At 50.9% G+C, this 17,271-nt stretch overlaps 1 protein-coding gene across 1 annotated transcript in view; it reads left to right on the forward strand.

The window, feature by feature from the left end:
- The window catches only part of MEGF11 (multiple EGF like domains 11), a 379,572-nt gene that overhangs the window by 338,114 nt on the left and 24,187 nt on the right, over positions 1-17,271 (forward strand). Inside the window, exons 11-15 of the mRNA XM_061158024.1 lie at positions 7,177-7,297; positions 8,207-8,370; positions 9,431-9,533; positions 15,780-15,926; positions 16,282-16,416. Of these exons, the coding sequence (XP_061014007.1) occupies positions 7,177-7,297; positions 8,207-8,370; positions 9,431-9,533; positions 15,780-15,926; positions 16,282-16,416 (670 nt within the window). The remainder of the gene's footprint in view (positions 1-7,176; positions 7,298-8,206; positions 8,371-9,430; positions 9,534-15,779; positions 15,927-16,281; positions 16,417-17,271) is intronic.

The following is a 17,271-nucleotide window of genomic DNA, read 5'->3' on the forward strand; positions in this document are numbered from 1 at the left end:
GCAGGACAGGCAGGCTTCCCCCTACAGGAGCTGGAACCTGGGGAGCCTGCTTCTAGGGGGGTGGAGGGCTGCCCTTTCCTGGGCAAGGGGCGGGGAGTGTTGGGAGTGGGCTCTGCAAGTGTAATGGGGATAGGTAACAATACCAGAAACACCCAGATATCAACTTCCAGGTGTTGAGAAAGAGCAAGTGTCTCAGCTTGGCAGGTGACCTTTCCTCAAGGTCAGGGCCATGTCCTCTGGTTGCTCTGTGCTTAGGTGGTGAGCGTGCTGTCAATAGGAGTGAGCAAGGGCAGCATAGGCTACCCCAGAGTTGCACCACATCTGGGCTCTTTGCATACTGTGCTGAAATAAGAGCCAGGAGATTCGAGTTCCAAAGCCATCCCTCCCAGCGTTGGCCGTGTGACCTTGGGCAAGTCGCTTTCCCTCCCTTGGCCTCAGTTTCCTCACATGGAAAACAAGGCAGCCAAACCAAGCGATTTGCAACATCTTTTCCAGTTCTGGCACAAGGAGCTAGCACCCCACTGAGAATCTAGGTGTGAATACAATGAGATCCTGGCTCCCTGAGCTTATAGCCCAGGGCAGAGGCAGGATAAGTGACCAATCCCAGGCCTTGCATTAGGAGCATTGGTGGCCTCTCAGCTGGTGTGATTCTTAGATTCCAGGAGGGCTCCCTACTCTGGGCCTGCACTCCCATCATTCCTCACTTCTTCGGGTTAAGACCCCCCTACTGCAGGCAACAAGATGCTCCGAGAGGCAGAGCTACAGGGTCCTTAGAGATGATCCAGACACTCGTTCCCAACTAGACACATACAGAAGCTGCAGCAGGTTGCCAGGAGCGATTCTGAACATTTTACAAAGCTTACAGGCAATTTTCCATTACCTAGGATGAAGCTCACTAAAACACCAAGGCTTTTCTTCTGCTGTTAATTAGAATTAAATTAACTCTATGTGATCTTCCAGGTTAGCGTGCGCTAATCAGAAACCCTGATTGGTTGTAGGTGACATCATAGGAATTTCTAGGTCATGGTTGGTGGACAAGATGCTGCCACCAGCATCAGACGGCATGTGGTCACTGGCCAAATTGCACCTGCTCAGTACGTGACTGGCCTTGGACACCAGCGCATGGAGACAGCAGTGTCTCTCAGACTGAGAGAGCTTTGCAGACAGGGGATACTAATAAGGCTTCTTGATGGTGAAAAGTTGGGGAGACTGATTGATTTCAACAGCTGCCTATAATTGATAAAGAAACCAAGACCTGTATGTTACCTAGTGCGAACATGAGTCGATCGGAACAGAAGATTGTTTTCCAGCAGTAAACATGCTTAGTCGTTCAGTTGTGTCCGACTCTTTGTGACCCCATGGGCTGTAGCCTGCCAGGCTCCTCTGTTAATGGGATTCTCCAGGCAAGAATACTGGAGTGGGTAGCCATTCCTTTCTCTAGGGGATCTTCCTGACCAAGCGACCAAACCTGGGTCTCCTGCATTGCAGGTGGATTCTTTACCGTCTGAACCACCAGGGAAGCCGCTCCAGCAGTAAGGTACATAGGAATTCTGGATGGATATTTTGGGGAACAACTTGAAAAGACCTTAGGGTACTCCTGGCTAAGGGAGGCTGCAAAGGTGCTAGGCTATGTGAGATGCCAAATGCAAACCCTTCCTACTTTCTTGGGTTCTTGTCCTGTCCTTTTTTCCAGAAGGTGAAAAGATCAACAGGTGTGGATTCAAGGCTGGTCTGGGGCCAGGCCCTGGGCTGGGGAAGATGTGGTAGATAAATCCCAGCTCTGCCTCACAGGCCTACTCTGACTTTCAGTCTCTTTCTCATGAAGGCGATGAATCTGATCATCTCTAAGATCATACTCAGCTTGGAGGGTCTTGTCTTCCTGAGTGGATGCACTCGAGGCCAGCAGGGTAATTTTCTGGCTGTATGTCTGACCCTCAGCCTGGCCGGGGAGGGTGTGGGCAGGAGGTGGCAGAATGGGACATGAAACCACAGACCAGGATCTGGCCCAGCTTTCCGTTTGCATAAGAGGCCCCAGAGAGGCCCAGAGTTGGCGTGGCAGCACCAGACTCATCCTTAGACCAGGCAACACTCTGCTTCCTGTGTGTGATAGGAGCCCCAGAACCCTGGCCCACCAGGGCCCCTCACTCATTTGTCCAACAGTATTTATAGAATGCTTCTACTCCATGCCAGGGACTGAGTTAGAAATCCTGGGGCAGCCAAGACAGATAAGACCCCTCTTATCACAAAGCTTCTAGTCTGACTGAGGGAGACAGTGAATAAGTGGGCAAATAAATGCATCTAGATGCAAACATGAGTGTGCCTGTGTGAACACTGCCTGGGAGCTGCCCAAGGGCAGAGACCAGATCACAGGCTCCTGTGTGTCCCTGGAGCCCACTCCCAGGGCTGGCTCAGAATTGGCCCCCACTCAGCAAACATTTGTTGAATTGCTTGGCAAGAGAAAGAAAGCATATGGAGAGTGCCCAGTCCTTCTGGTTGTGTCCTCGGTAGAAGCCAGCAGGCACACACAGACATCTCATTTCAATTAAACAGCAGTTATCGGGGGCCCATTATACACCAGAAGGACCCCAAGCTCTGAGAATCTAGAGGTGAGTACAGTGAGGTCCTGCTCCCTGCGCTTACAACCCAGGGCAGAGGCAGGCGTGAAGAGCTAACCAGGAGCCACCCCAGAGTGCTAGGATGGTGGTGGCTGTGTGTGCACCCAGTTCCTACCAGGGCAGCCCAGTGGGCAGGGGAGGGAACACACCGGAGGGAAGGATGAGGAAGGAGTCACAGTTTTATACCCAAATCCACACAGATGGATAAACAGACACCCCCAGAGACAAACACACACAGAAACTCACAAGTGTGTACGCTGACTGCGTAAGCATGCATGCATACCAAGTCACTTCAGTCGTGTCCGACTCTGTGCAACCCCACGGACTGGAGCCTGTCAGGCTCCCTCTGTCCATGGGATCTTCCAGGCAAGAATCCTGGAGTGGGCTGCAGTTTACTTCTCCAGGGGATTTCCCAACGCAGGGATTGAACCTGCATCTCTTACATCTAACCTGCATTGGCAGGCGGCTTCTTTACCACTAGCACCCCCTGGGAAACCTGGGAGATGCCTAAGCATGTGTACACATAAATAATGACCCCTATAGGCTCGGGTGCCACACAGGCCATCATGATCAAGGCCTGTTAGTGGTGCCCAAAACTGGGGAGATGAATGTGTAAGAGAATGGCCTATTGCAGGGCGGGTGGCAGTGAGCACCCTGAGAATCGCCAGACCTTGGCCAGGGGATACCTTGAGGTAGGTGAAGCTATTAGCCTAAACCTCAGAAGTCAGGTTGATTATTGGCTTGCCGTGCATGTCCATCACCAGTCAATCAATTATATGCCTGGCCTGACCCGGCAGATCAGGGGACAGAAAGTAGGGAATGTGATACAAAGTTTCCCTATTAGTATTTGTGATTACTGAGGAGTTGGAACCTGGTTGGGCCAGGGCCGCGAGGTGTAGGAGGGGGAGGTATACCAGGCTCACATTCCTTTAGGGCAGAACTGTGTCCTTTAGAAACTGCCCGCTTCCCCATTTGGGTTGTTTTGCCATTCGGAGCTAACAAATCGGAAGTTTTTGGCACTGTTTGGGGCACATGGTAGCCCCTCAGTGAGTGGTCATTTCATCCCCCAAAACCATGGCAGAAGTTCAGGCCTGTTCAACCTGGGTAAGGGGAACCAGGAAGACAGCCTGGAGGAGGTGGCAGGAAGATGAAACTGGGGATATAAGGTCACGTGCCCCCTGTAAACCCTGAAGTTGAACATTCAGGGTTGATTTCCTTTAGGATGACCTGGTTTGATCTCCTCAAAGTCCAAGGGACTCTCAAAGAGTCTTCTCCAGCACTACAGTTCAAAAGCATCAGTACTTTGGTGCTCAGCCTTCTTTATGGTCCAACTCTCACATCTGTACATGTGGAGACTACTGGAAAAACTATAGCTTCATATGTAATAACTAATTTAATCCTCTTAACAATACTATGAAGTAGGGACAGTATTATTCCCATTTGACAGATGGAAGAACTGAGTCCCCTAGAGGTTCAGTAAATTGCTCAAGTTCAGGCAGTGAGTCAGTGGTAGCAGCAGGATGGCACTAGAGTCCATTCTCTAACCCCTGGGCTCTGCCACCTTCTTGGAGAGGTCTGGTTCTTCCTCCTTCACCCCTCACTGATACCCCATGGGGCCCTGGATAAGCCCCTGCCCACTCTGTCTCCCTTTCCTTCTCTGGGAAGCAGAAAGTCTTATCGCCTGGTAACTTCCCAGGGCTGTTGTAAAGTCAGGCTGACTGCCCATACCCCTGTACAGGCTGCTCCGGGAGAAAATGGGGCCTGGCGCAGCCTTCTGGGGGCCGAGATACTGAGCTGGGTGCTCTGTGTCTTGCCCCCTGGAGCAGGGCAGGGTGGGCAGTCCTCTCAGCCCCACCAACAGATCCACAGTTGGACGCACAGGCCCCTTGAAACCTCCTCAGAGGGCAGGGATTGGGGACACTAATGAGGATGCCAGGAGAGAAACTCCTTCCTCTTAAAGTAAACTCATGCAGAGAAAATCATAAACTGAGCATGCAATTTACATGCTTAGAGCTTAAACATATTCTTCTGGGCTATTTATAGTCCTGGGGAAATTAGAATTTTTCTGGGTAGTGGGAGTGCTAGTCGATTACAGCTGGTCAGGATTGGCCAAAGACTGGCCTGGGAAAGAGTGGGAACCATGGAACCTTCTGGTGCAGCACTCCACACTTCCCAGTCTCTCCTCCCTGACCCAGCCTGGGCAGGTGGGAGCAGAGAGAAGGGCTAGAGAGGAGCCTCTTCACCAAGGGCCAAATAAGACCTCTCTGTGACCTGAATGGGGATGAGGCCAACTGCCTGGGACCCTTAGAGTTGAGAAGTGAGCTCCCCTACTTCAAGGCTATCATTTCACAAATGCTGGAAGTGAGGCTCAGAGAGGGGCAGTAACCTATCGAATGTCACACAGCTAGTGGGGCCCAGGTGAGCGCTGGTATCCTGGCCCGTGCATCAGCATTCCCACAGTAAACCTTAGAACAAGACCTGAGAAGTTAGCTGGAGACACTCCTTGGGGGGAGACGGTGGGAATCCAGCATCCCAGTATGTGCACCAGAGCAGACATCCCCAACGAGGGTTCCTGAGTAGGGAAGGCATGTCCTGGGGACCCCAAGAGCCCAGACTCCCTTCCCTCGCCTTCAAGGCTACCAATGTCCCCTTTTAAAACATATATTTATTTGACTGCACCTGATCTTAGTTGTGTCATGTGGGATCTAGTTCCCTGACCAGAGATCGAACCTGGGTCCCCTGCATTGGGAGCACAGAGTCTTAACTGCTGGACCACCAGGGAAGTCCCCCAACACCCTTTTGAAATATCTCCCTTGCCCCTCCTTACAACAAACTCCCCCCTCCTGCTACCCCTAGAACATTCCCAGCTCCCATACTCCTCTGCACTCTTCTTCACACCCTTCCCACCTAGACTGCCTTTACCCCACTTCCCCTGATTAACTGAATTCTTCCACCCCTCAAAGCCTCTGAAGTCCCCATTCCTGGGAGCCCTGTGACTTGCCCTCACTCTGAATGCCTTACTAGGGCTAACAGCCCACCCACGGAGGTCGTGTAGGGTGTCACCCAGATACACGATTCAGGATGAAGTCATGCAGTTTCCTCCCAACTGCAGGAAACTTCGTAGCTCCCAGATGAGTCTCTCTGCATAAATTGCCTTCCATCAAAGAGCACAGATTCCCCTGAAGTCATGCCCCCTTCCCCGGGGCAGTGGATACCAATGATTGATCCAGGGTATGGAGCCTCTCTCTCCCTTTCCCCTGGCAGGACAATTCTAAGGGCCAACCAGCTCCAGCGCTTCCTAGCAGATCAGCTGAAGCTATTGTTGCAACTGCTCCAGAGTTCAATTTCTGTCTGCTCTTTCTGCTTCCCTTTCCCCTCATAGGGGTTGTCCTCAAGAGCCCACTAGTCTCCATTTCAGAGAATGTTTTCCAAGGAAACTGGTTTGCAACACTAAAAACAGAATGATTAAGCAGCCAGCCTGGGTTCAAATAGAGATCAACCATCGTTAGCTCCATGACCTGGAATGATGCTGAGGCTCTAGTTCCTATCTCTCGAGGATATTGTGAAGATTAAATGAAATGATGGTACTTGATATTGAGAAAGTGCTTAATACACATTAGCTGTTATTATTTACATTTAACTTCTTTGAGGTTTGGGTAAATGAAAATAGGATATTATTATCTGCCTCAGGGGGTTCCTGGTAAGAATCAAACAAGATTGAGAAGCAAAGGGGTGTGACCTAATAGAGGTTCAGGGGTCAAATTCCTTGAGGGTTTTGCCCACTCTAGAGCAGTGGTCTGGAGGCCTGACCCCTCCCCCAACTGGTGAGAATCACTGTATTGCTTTCCTATCACTGCTGTAGCAAATTAGCACATTAGTGGCTTCAAACAAAACAAGTGTGCTATCTTAACATTTCTGTGGGTTGGAAGTCTGGTATGGGTCTCACAGGACTAAAGTCAAGGTGTCATCTGCTGTATTCTTTTCTGGTGGCTCTAGGGGAGAATCTGTTTTCTGCTCATTTGGATTTTTGGCAAAATTCAGTTCCTAGGGTTGCGGGACTGAGGTCCCCATTTTCTCGCTAGTTGTACAATGAAACCTCTGGCTTCTAGTGTGTGTGTGCGCGCGCTCAGTTACTCAGTCATGTCTGACTCTTTGTGACCCTATGGACTATACCTTGCTGGTTTCCTCTGCCCATGGAATTTTCCAGGCAAGAAGACTGACTTCTGGAAACCACTGCATTCCTTGGCTTGTGGCCGTATTCCTCTGTCTTCAAAGTCAATGCAGGCAGGTGGAGGCGTTCTCAAGGCTATCTTTTTAGTTATCTTCTACTCTTAAGGACTTACATGATCAATTTGGGCCACCCTAGCTAATCAAAGACACTCTCCATCTCAAAGTCTTTAATCATGACTGCAAAGTCCCTTTTGCCATGGAAGGTAACATATTCACAGGTTTCAGGAATTGGAACATGGAGAAGAGGGGCAGGGGGGAGGCATTACTCTACCTGCTATAGCCGCTCATCATAGGGCACCTTCTGACCCAAACCCCCCTCCTCCTCTTCCAGGGGGAGGTCTGTACGGTTCCCTGCGCGGCAGGGACCTACGGCTCCAACTGCTCCTCTGTCTGCAGCTGTAACAATGGGGGCACCTGCTCCCCAGTCGATGGCTCCTGCACCTGCAAGGAGGGTAATGTGCCTGCTTCCCCACCCCATCCCCTCAGACGTGCACACAGAAGTTGCCCAGGTGGGCTGCCAGCTGCCCACCCACCCCCATGCAGAGTCAGGGAGCCTGTATGTCAGGTTCCAGCCAAGGAGACTCATGCCCGGGACTTCAACAGCAGGAATGTGATAAAAGGGATTCGTTACCAGGGTGTTAGAAGCGCTGAAGAGATTTGCAAGGGAATGTGAGCAACCCGGAGATTAGTAGCTTCTCTCACAGTTGCTAGCACTTCTAGGGTGAGAGGGACGAAGGGAGAAAGTGGAGTTCCCAGAGCCTGGGGGTGAGGGCCGCCTGGTAGGGACTGAGACGGGGGCAGAGGGGCCGCAAGATGGTGCTGGAGTACCGAGACAGCCACCCCGGAGGCCCTGCTCACAGCAGAGAAAGAGGAGAAGATACCGGTGCCTCTCCTGCTCCCGGCCCCCCATCACGGCCGGGTCTCCCGCTGGCAGCCCCCCTGAGAGCAGCTGCAGGGCTCAGCGCCCCGTGACACAGAGCAGGGGGAGGGGAGAAATGATCCGAGGGCAGACAGGCCGTAACCAGCCTGCTCCCAAACACAGCGCCCTGAGATAAGCTTCCCGAGTCCACCCCGGGCCCAGAGAGCACCCCCACCTCCGCTGATGCCCTGTCCGGGTGGGATCATCCACCTGTAGCAAGAACAGGGAGAGCCAGCAGGCGGCAGAGCCAGCTTCTAGCCCCTGCGCTCTCAACAGCCACGCTGTGGTTCCGAGCGGGCTCAGAAGCCGGGATGTGCGCGCTAACCCAGCTACCGGAGAAGCAGTGGTTCGGGTGCTCCGTCGTGTACGGAGCTGGGGGAAGTGGGCAGAAAACCGTGCGGACGCGCGACAGAGAGGTGACAGCCTTGTCCCTTCCCCGCAGGGTGGCAGGGCCTCGACTGTGCCCTGCCGTGTCCCAGCGGGGCGTGGGGCCTGAACTGCAACGAGAGCTGCTCCTGCGCCAACGGGGCGGCCTGCAGCCCCGCAGACGGCTCCTGCTCCTGCACCCCCGGCTGGCTGGGGCACACCTGTGAACTGCCCTGCCCGGTGAGTGTGGGGCGGGCGAGGGTGGGGGACCCACAGCCCCTCAGACCTTTTCCCTGTGGTTATTTCGTCCACAGAAGTGCAGAGAAGGGCACGGGGCCAGGTGATGGAACACCCGGATTGAGATCTCAGCCCCAGTTCTAACCTCTCTGTCCTACTTTCGGCCTCAGGCCTCTCATCTGTAAAATAGAAGACACTGGACAGATGTGGTGATGTGGAGTCACTTCCCCCAGGGTGCTCTTGGTAACCATTATTGACTCTGGAACAGTTAACCTGAGCCCAGGTGCAACTCCAGAATCCTTCATGACACAGCGCTACAGGCCAGCCCTTACTAATCCATCAGAGTGGCCATTCCTTGATAATGTCTAAGTTTCTTTCTAACTCCAACAGCCTATAATTTTATGATCAAGGTGTGAGACGACTAAACCAAGCATTATCCAGTAATAACCACCTAGACTTACTCCCTGGGTCTTAGTCTATGATACAAATAAGTTAAATTAACTGATGGTCTACTGAATGAGTCCTACAGTCCCGGGTTCCAATCCTGGCTTTGCCTCATCCTAGCTATGTTGCCTGGAGCATGTTACTTCACCTCATCTCTAAATTTTGAATATGATGAAACCATCTCATAGAGTTGTTGTGAAGATTAAGAGAAATGAGTTAAATAAGACTCTTGATAGCTAATGTTTGAGCACACAACAAATGTCAACTGCCACCTTCTTACCCAGTAACAAAGAATAAATCATAATCCTTCTTTATATGTGGTCAGTGTTCTAAAATTGGCATTTTCATTTCCAGTGTTAATTAATGATCATTACAGCTCTCTGAGAAGTAGGAAAGGACTACCACTTCCCTCCTTCCAACTGTATACTCCTGTTAATGCAGCCAAGAAAATTTTTGGAGTGGCTTACTTGAATCCCCAGTTATAAAAACGTGCCTTCCCTTTGCCCCGGCCCCAGCTTCTCTGCATCCTTGTCGGGTAGCAGCTCAGTTTTGCCATCAAAATCCCACAGAAGTGTGAGAACCTCTGGGGGTCTAGATCTCACCACTTCTGTCTCCACAGGATGGCACGTTTGGGCTGAACTGCAGTGAACGCTGTGACTGCAGCCATGCCGACGGCTGTGACCCCATCACAGGTCACTGCTGCTGCCTGGCGGGATGGACAGGTAACCCCTCAACCGCGCCACCTTCCGGGTCCTGGGAAACTGAGCTTTGGTATTCTGCTGCCTTCTCTTGACTTTTCTTTCTTTTCTCCTGCACTTTCTCTTCTTATTTCCTAGGTATGCATCTTTCCTTTATCTCCTCTGGGCTTCAGGTCTCCATTCCATGCAAATTAACAAACGTTAATTGAACACCGATTATGTACAGGCTCTTTTCTAAGGGCAGGGGACAGACCAGTTTTTAAAAAGTCAGACAAAAGTGTGGGTGCTCAGTCTGTGCTTACAAAGGATACGGTGGAGACAGACGAGAAACTTTCACCTTCGCCCAGGCTTAGACTCCTGGTCCCTACATGTGTCCTGGCAGTCCACCCCCTAAATATACTGCAAAGCCATCCATTTTTCACCAGCCTCTGTCACTATCCTTGTACACTGAGCACCATCTCTCACCCGACACTGCCTTGGCCTCCTTTGTGTCTCTGGACCTCCCCTTTTGTCCAGCCGCACCTACTCTGAACATGGTGACCAGATCCGTTCACATCACATTGAGGCTCAGAATGCCTCAATGGCATCCCATGGCATTTATCCAAAAGCCTTACAGTGACCTGGGGTCCACGTGGTCTGGCCCTCCCCAACTCCTCCACCTCTCTTATGCCCCTTCCCATTACTCACTTTACTTCAGCCACATGGGCCAATCACGTCCCTGACTCCAGGCATCAAATGTGCATCCCCTCTGCCTGGATCACTCTTTCTCCTCCTCTTTACCCGATAATACCCTCTCATCCATCATATTTTGACTTAAAGATGACTTCCTATGGGAAGGTTCTCTCCTCGGATACTGCCACCTCCCCAACCTGGCCAAGATTATGAAAGAATGCCTTTAATTAATTCTCAGAATACCCTACAGTATTTTAATTCTCAGAATGCCCAACAGCAGTCCTTACTTCAGTTGCCACTGAACTCTGATTGAGTAACTATTTGTTTATTGTCTGCCTCGCACACTGACCATCAGTTCTGTGCAGGCAGGGACCAATCCGCCTTGTTCACCACTGTATCCAGTGACTGTCACACACAGAAGTGGTTAAGGACACAGAGCCGGAGCCAGGCCACCTTGGGCAAGTCCTTTAACCTCTCAGGGCCTGAATCTTCCATCCATAAGATGCAGATGATAATAATCCTTATAACTACAGGGTCCTTTGGAAGCTTAGATGAGTTAATACCTGGAAGTGCTAACAGTACCTGGCACAATAGCGGGTGTTCAGTAAGTGTAAGCCGGAAACACAGTGTTGATAAGATGTTGCATGAATGAACCCACTGGCCACTCCCAAAGTGGAGGACAGCAAGGAGTGAAGAATGCAGGCGTTGCTGACAGGGAATGTCCTTAAAGAATTCACACCAGGCTGCTCAGGAACCTCTGCTCTCCACAACCAGAAAGTCAAGGACCGGGGTCATTGCTTCCTCTGTAGCATCTTCAATCTGACCCCCTTATCCTGCCCCTTAGTACAAAGCTGGACTCCACCCTGGTTACCGACACCCTACACTCTTGGTTGAAGTCAAATGGAAATCCACTTTAACTTTTCATTGCCTTAATTTTGAGTGAACTGATAAGATTTTAATGACATCTGGTGCTTAAAAATTCTGTCTTTGATGGACAACCTTTCAGCAAGGTCTCTGCTGTTCTAAAGCTAATTTCTCCAAACATTGTCCTGAAGTCATTTCAAAGGAGCAATTGATGTTCTGAAATTTGTTCAAGCAGAAGAAAACCAAGGAAAGACAGGGAAGGCTTGGGGTACAGGCCCCAGCCTCCTACTTAGCGAGCCCTGACCACCTAGCCCCTGGCATACTGTTCGTCCCTTGATTTCAACACTTTTAAAAAATTATTATCATTTTGGCTGCACTGGGTCTTCGTTGCTGTGTGTGGACTCTTCTTTGCAGCGTGTGAAGTCTTTGTTGCAGCACGAGCTTTCTAGTTGTAACATGTGGGCTTAGTTGCCCTGCAGCATGTGGGATCTTAGTTCCTGGACCAGGGGCCAAACCTCCCACGTGCCCTGCATTGGAAGGTGGGTTCCTAATGCTGGACCACCAGGCCTGTCCCTCGGCACTTGTTTCTCTTTGCTTTAAGTAAATGCACGTCTTCTCCCCTCACCCCCAATTAGCCACAGGCTGCTTGACTGGCATGATGTCTGATTCACCTTGCCCTGCACATAATAGTTGCTTATTCAATGTTTGTTTATTGAATAAGTTGAAAGAAACTGGCCTGTAACCATATACGGATTTTCCCCTTGAAGTGAGGAGACCTTGATGATGATCTGCTCCCATCTCCTCCCACTACACAGGAGGAAAAGCAGCTGTCCAAGGTCTCAGGACATTACTGCCAACAGGAGGCATAGGATTGCACTGGAAAGGGGAACCGTTTCTTCATGCAACTAGCATTTATTGACCCAAACCATCACCAAATCTTTATATGGCAGCTACCATGTGGCTGGCCCCGAACTAGGCCCAGGAGTAAATAGCAGAATTCAACAATAGTAATAGACCCTGGGCACCTATTGTGTGCCAGACACTGTCCTGGGTGCTAGAGATGCAGAAATGATGATGATGATGGTTTCCCTGCCTATTGGGAGGACCTGGATAAAGAGTCAGAAGTGTCAATAAACCATGATCCCTGTCTCACTAGGGCACATACATGAAATATTCAAATAATAGGTAGGGACAAAGCTGTATGCTGCTATAAAATATATGCTTGAATCCCTGGGCAGACATGCAGGAAGGCTTCCTGGATAAGGAGGACCTAAAATAGTCCACGAAGAATGTGGGCTGCTGAGTTGCTACTGGCCTTGTGATATGAACTAGAGGTCACAATACATGGATTCTTAGTCTAGCTGCACCCATCAACATGGATGTGTAGAGAGCCCCAAAAAACAAAACAGGGAGATTCTCTAAGGTAAAAAGGAGAGGGCCCCCAAGGGTGATTATTATCCCCAGACAGGGCCTAGAGAAGGCAGCTAACTGAAGACACCACGCCTCTTCAGAAGCTGTAGTTCTGAGACACAGCCTCCCTTTAGGCCAAGGACAGCCGCCCTGACCACACCAGTGCAACTGACGTTTAGATTCTTCTCTCCATTTAGGTGCCAATGTCTGATGTTCCAAGTAGGTCTTAGGACATAAAAGAACCTCAAATAAGAGCCTCACCCACAGCACCAGACCTAGACTAGAATAATTGGCAGGCCCTAGGACCCAGTGGGCCCTTGCAGCCATCTGCAATCTGAGCATAATCACCTTACACCTATGATTCTTAATCTCCAAAAAAAAAGAGGACACATTTTTGACATGAAAACATTTTGAGGATCCCAGACAGGAGAGTAGCTATATTTCTAATGTCTACTGATTTGGGGAAAACATAGAGTGACAGGCTGCCGTGAATTCAGGGGTACTTTTGCATGCACTGTTTTATTAATCACAGTAGTATCAGCTCATAGTTTTAGGGAAGAGCTGTATCTGCGTGTGATGCACGTGCCTGTAAATAGATAGCCAAGGGGAATTTCCCATATGACTCGGGGAGGCTCTGTAATAACTGGGGCTCTGTAATAACCTAGAGGGGTGGGAATGGGTGGGTGGTGGGAGGGAGATTCAAGAAGGAGGGGACATAGGTACTCCCGGTACATGTTGTGCGTGCCACTGCGGGAGTCATAGCGTAGCCAGATGCTGAAGTTCTTCACTCGCAGGGGAGATTTCTCGAACACCTGTCCACAGTAGACGATTTCCCCCGAGGATTTCTTCATCTTCTTCAACTGAGACACAAAGTACCAGAAGCGGGACTTGGCAACAACATGATTAGGCGCGAAAATCCTCATGCGATAGAGGGGCGGCGTACGGCATTTGGGGGTCGGCAGGCAGCGCCCCACCACCTTATACTCTTGAAGCGTCCCTGAGGCCTTCATGGCGCTCTACCCACAAAGAGCGCTTGATGCACAGGTGGGATCGGAGGCCCCTGTCCCATAGTGGGACTCCGCCTTAGTCCACTGTGCCTCCAGAGAGCAGCAGGGCCCCTTGGCCTGCAGTCCGAATCTCACATTTTCAACATCCACAGGCACAAGAATTCCTTGAGGCAGATCATGGCTTTTGGTTTTGGGGTTTTATTCTTTTAATGTTTATTTATTTTTAATTGATTGATGATTGCTTTACAATATTGGTTTGATTTCTGTCATACATCAACATAAATTAACCATAGGTGTACATATGTCCCCTCCTTCTTGAATCTCCCTCCCACCACCCACCCATTCCCACCCCTCTAGGTTATTACAGAGCCTCCTCGAGTCATATGGCAAATTCCCCTTGGCTATCTCTTTACATATGTTAGTGTATATGCATCCATGCTACTCTCTCCATTTATCTCAAACAGCTTTGTTTTTTCCTGCCCCAGGTTCCCCTTCAGTCCATTCACACTATTTGCCACCTCTTGTGAACCTGAAACTCCACTGGGAGAGACCTCCATTGCGGAGTGAAATGTAACCACCGGATTCTCATTGGGGAAAGATGGCATTTCCTGGGAGAATCTCCCCCCACCCCCTTCCCTCCATTGTCCAGTCACTCAGTTGTGTCCAACTCTTTGCGACCCCACACCAGGCTTCCCTGTCCTTCACTATCTCCCCGAGTTTACGCAAACTCATGTTCATTGAGTCGGTGATGCCATCCAACCATTTCATCCTCTGTCGTCCCCTTCTCCTCCTGCCCTCAATCTTTCCCAGCATCAGGGTCCCTCCATACAAAGGCCAGTTTTCTGCAGAGTGGCACCAGAAGCCCCGACCCAATGTAGAATTGAACTGTCACAGGAGGAACACCCAGGGAGTTAGGGAGCCAGGCTGGACGGAGGCACTGGAGGGGAGTAAAGCCAGTTGATCCCCTCTCCCCCACTCTCTGCCTCTGTTCTGCCCGCTCCCCTTTCCTGCCAGCCCAGGTGGGCTTGTACATTCCAGCCTGCCTCTAAATTGGTCCCACCGCTCTCCTGCTGCTGCTAGGGCCGGCTCTGTTCACTGAGCCTGAATGTCTTCCTCCCACTTTCTTTCTCTTTCTCATGATCCCTGTCCTTATAACAAGGCAGACATGCTTTTTAAACTAATTCTGCTCCTCTCTGAGCCTCTGATATCCACCTTCCAAAGCCAAGTTGGTCTCCGGGGCCCCCACGGTCCATTCACCTTATGCATGTTGGACTAGCAGCCTTTCTGCCTGGGAAGAAGCCACTCCGCAGAGCTGGGCATCCAGCCTCAGGCCTTTTAAAATTCCTTCTCAGCCTGCAGGTTGTAATCACCCCCAACACATATTTCCTTTCTCTCAACTCAAAAAGATTGTGTAGGCCTTGTTCTTCTTTCTTTCTGACAGATTCCATCCATTCCCCCTTAGGCCACTGTTTGTCAAACTGAAGGTCATTAAATCAATTTGTTGGGTCACAACTAGCTTTTTTTTTTTCCTTAATGAAATAGAATACATCATAGTGCAGAGAAAACATCAGATTGCATCATACTCAGTGACAGTAAATGTCATTTGCAGAGCACTGGTTTCTATTATTCATATGTATGCACATTTGATATAAAATACATATTACACTGAGGACTGTGGTCAAAAGAATCTGAAAACAGCCTCCCACTCTCTGGGCCACTGCCCAGGGGCTGGTTGGCTCGGGCCCCGCAAGGACCAATGGCCCCTGGGCTAACATGGGTGAGCATGTAACTCACTCCTGGCTCATGTAGCCCCCCATCATGGCACTTACTTGCTCTACTAACCTTTGTTGTTCAATCACTCAGTTGTGTCTGACTCTTTGTGACCCCATGGACTGCAGCATGTCACTAACCTTGGATTTCAGCTAAGATGTCAGGGACAAAGGAGGCCTTTCATGATCTGACCCCTTCTGATTCCCACAACCTCATCTCTTACTGTATCCCATCGTGTACTTTATGCTCCAACACACTATATTATACTTCAAGGCATGATTCTCTCTCTTGCCTCCTGCTCTTTGCACATAGGATTTCCTTTACCTGGTCAATTCCTACTTGGTCTTTAGGACTTATGGTTTAGTCATTCGCCTCTTCCTAGAAGCCCTCCCTGACCAGCCAAGCCTCTCCGTTTTTTCCTCTTCATTTCCAGTTGTGCTTGCCTCTCCACCCCCACCCCCCTCTCGCTGCACAGTGCACCCTCCCCATCACTCTCCCCTTCACCCCCCCACCTCACCACTGACCCGAGTCTGTCTCTGGCCCACAGGCATCCACTGTGACAACACGTGTCCGACTGGACGCTGGGGCCCCAACTGCTCTGTGTCCTGCAACTGCGAGAACGGCGGTTCCTGCTCCCCAGAGGATGGGAGCTGCGAGTGTGCCCCGGGCTTCCGAGGACCCCTGTGCCAGAGAGGTAAGGCTGACCCCCACCCCACAGACCTTGGCCAGCTCTTCCTCCCCACTCCTTCCCAGCTGGAGAGAGGCTGGGCTTAAATCTCTTAATCCCCATCAAATCCCTCCCTCTAATCCCCTTTCTCCCAGCCTTAACTTTTCTGTCCCCAAGTTCAGGGCCCAGCCTGACTCCCCTGTAGAAACAGGATCACCCCCACTCCTCTCTGTAGAAAGGAACAGGCCCTCCGAGGTGTGGGTGTATGCGACTCTCCCCATACTGTTGAGAAGCCTCTCTTCATCACCGTGGGGGACTGGACAGGTCGCCAGGCTGGCTGGTGCCCCTCGAGCCGCTGACCACCATCTCCCCTTCGCCGCAGTCTGTGCCCCCGGGTTCTATGGCCATGGCTGCACCCAGCCGTGTCCCCTCTGCGTGCACAGCAGCGGGCCCTGCCACCACGTCAGCGGCATCTGCGAGTGCCTCCCCGGATTCTCTGGAGCCCTTTGCAATCAAGGTACTCTCTCCAGGGATCGGGGGGGGGGGGGGGGGTGTTGGGGGCGGGTGCAGGGAGACGAGGAGTCCTGGGAGGGGAGTAGAAGGGAAGAAAGGTTTGGGATTCTCATCAGGCTCTGCGGAGGCAGCTCCTCGGCTCTTCAGGGCTTGCTGTTGTTCAGTTGCTAAGTCATGTCCAACTCTGCGACCCTATGGACTGCAGCATGCCAGGCTTCCCTGTCCTTCACTGTCTCCCAGAGTTTGCTCAAATTCATGTCTGTTGAGTTGGTGATGCTATCCAACCTTCTCATTCTCTGCCATCCTCTTCTCCTTTTGCCTTCAATCTTTCCCAGCATCAGGGTCTTTTTAGTGAGTTGGCTTTGGGGGGCTTAGAGCTACCTTAATAAGAACTGGACATCATGGGCCATGAGAAAAAGCCATTATGCGATTGAAGTAACAGGCTCAGAGAGGGTAAAAGACTTCTCCATGGTCTCACGGCTAGCAAGTGGCAGAGGTGAGAATCAAATTCTGACTCCAAAGCCCAGTCTAAACAGATGAAAAATGAAACAAGTATAGCTGAGGTCCACCTACGAAGTGGCCCCAAATGGCTTGTGCTGCATGTCAAGTGGGAAAGCAAAGAAGGCTGTGGGAGCTCAGAGAAGACGGTTCTAGCTTTGCTGGAGATGGCAACTTCCCAGCCCTTCTCTCCTTGCACTCAGGCCAATATCACTAATCCCCCGCTACATGCTTTCATGTCTCAGCTGCAGAATTCACAGCACCTACTCCAGCCAACCTCTTCCACTCACTGGGAGTTGAAAGGGGAGTTAAAGCTTATTGCACTGATCTGCTGCTAAAAAAGCCCTAATCTGTGTCATAT

This window comes from Dama dama, chromosome 12, assembly GCF_033118175.1.
Source record: "Dama dama isolate Ldn47 chromosome 12, ASM3311817v1, whole genome shotgun sequence".
Taxonomy (NCBI): Eukaryota; Metazoa; Chordata; class Mammalia; order Artiodactyla; family Cervidae; genus Dama; species Dama dama.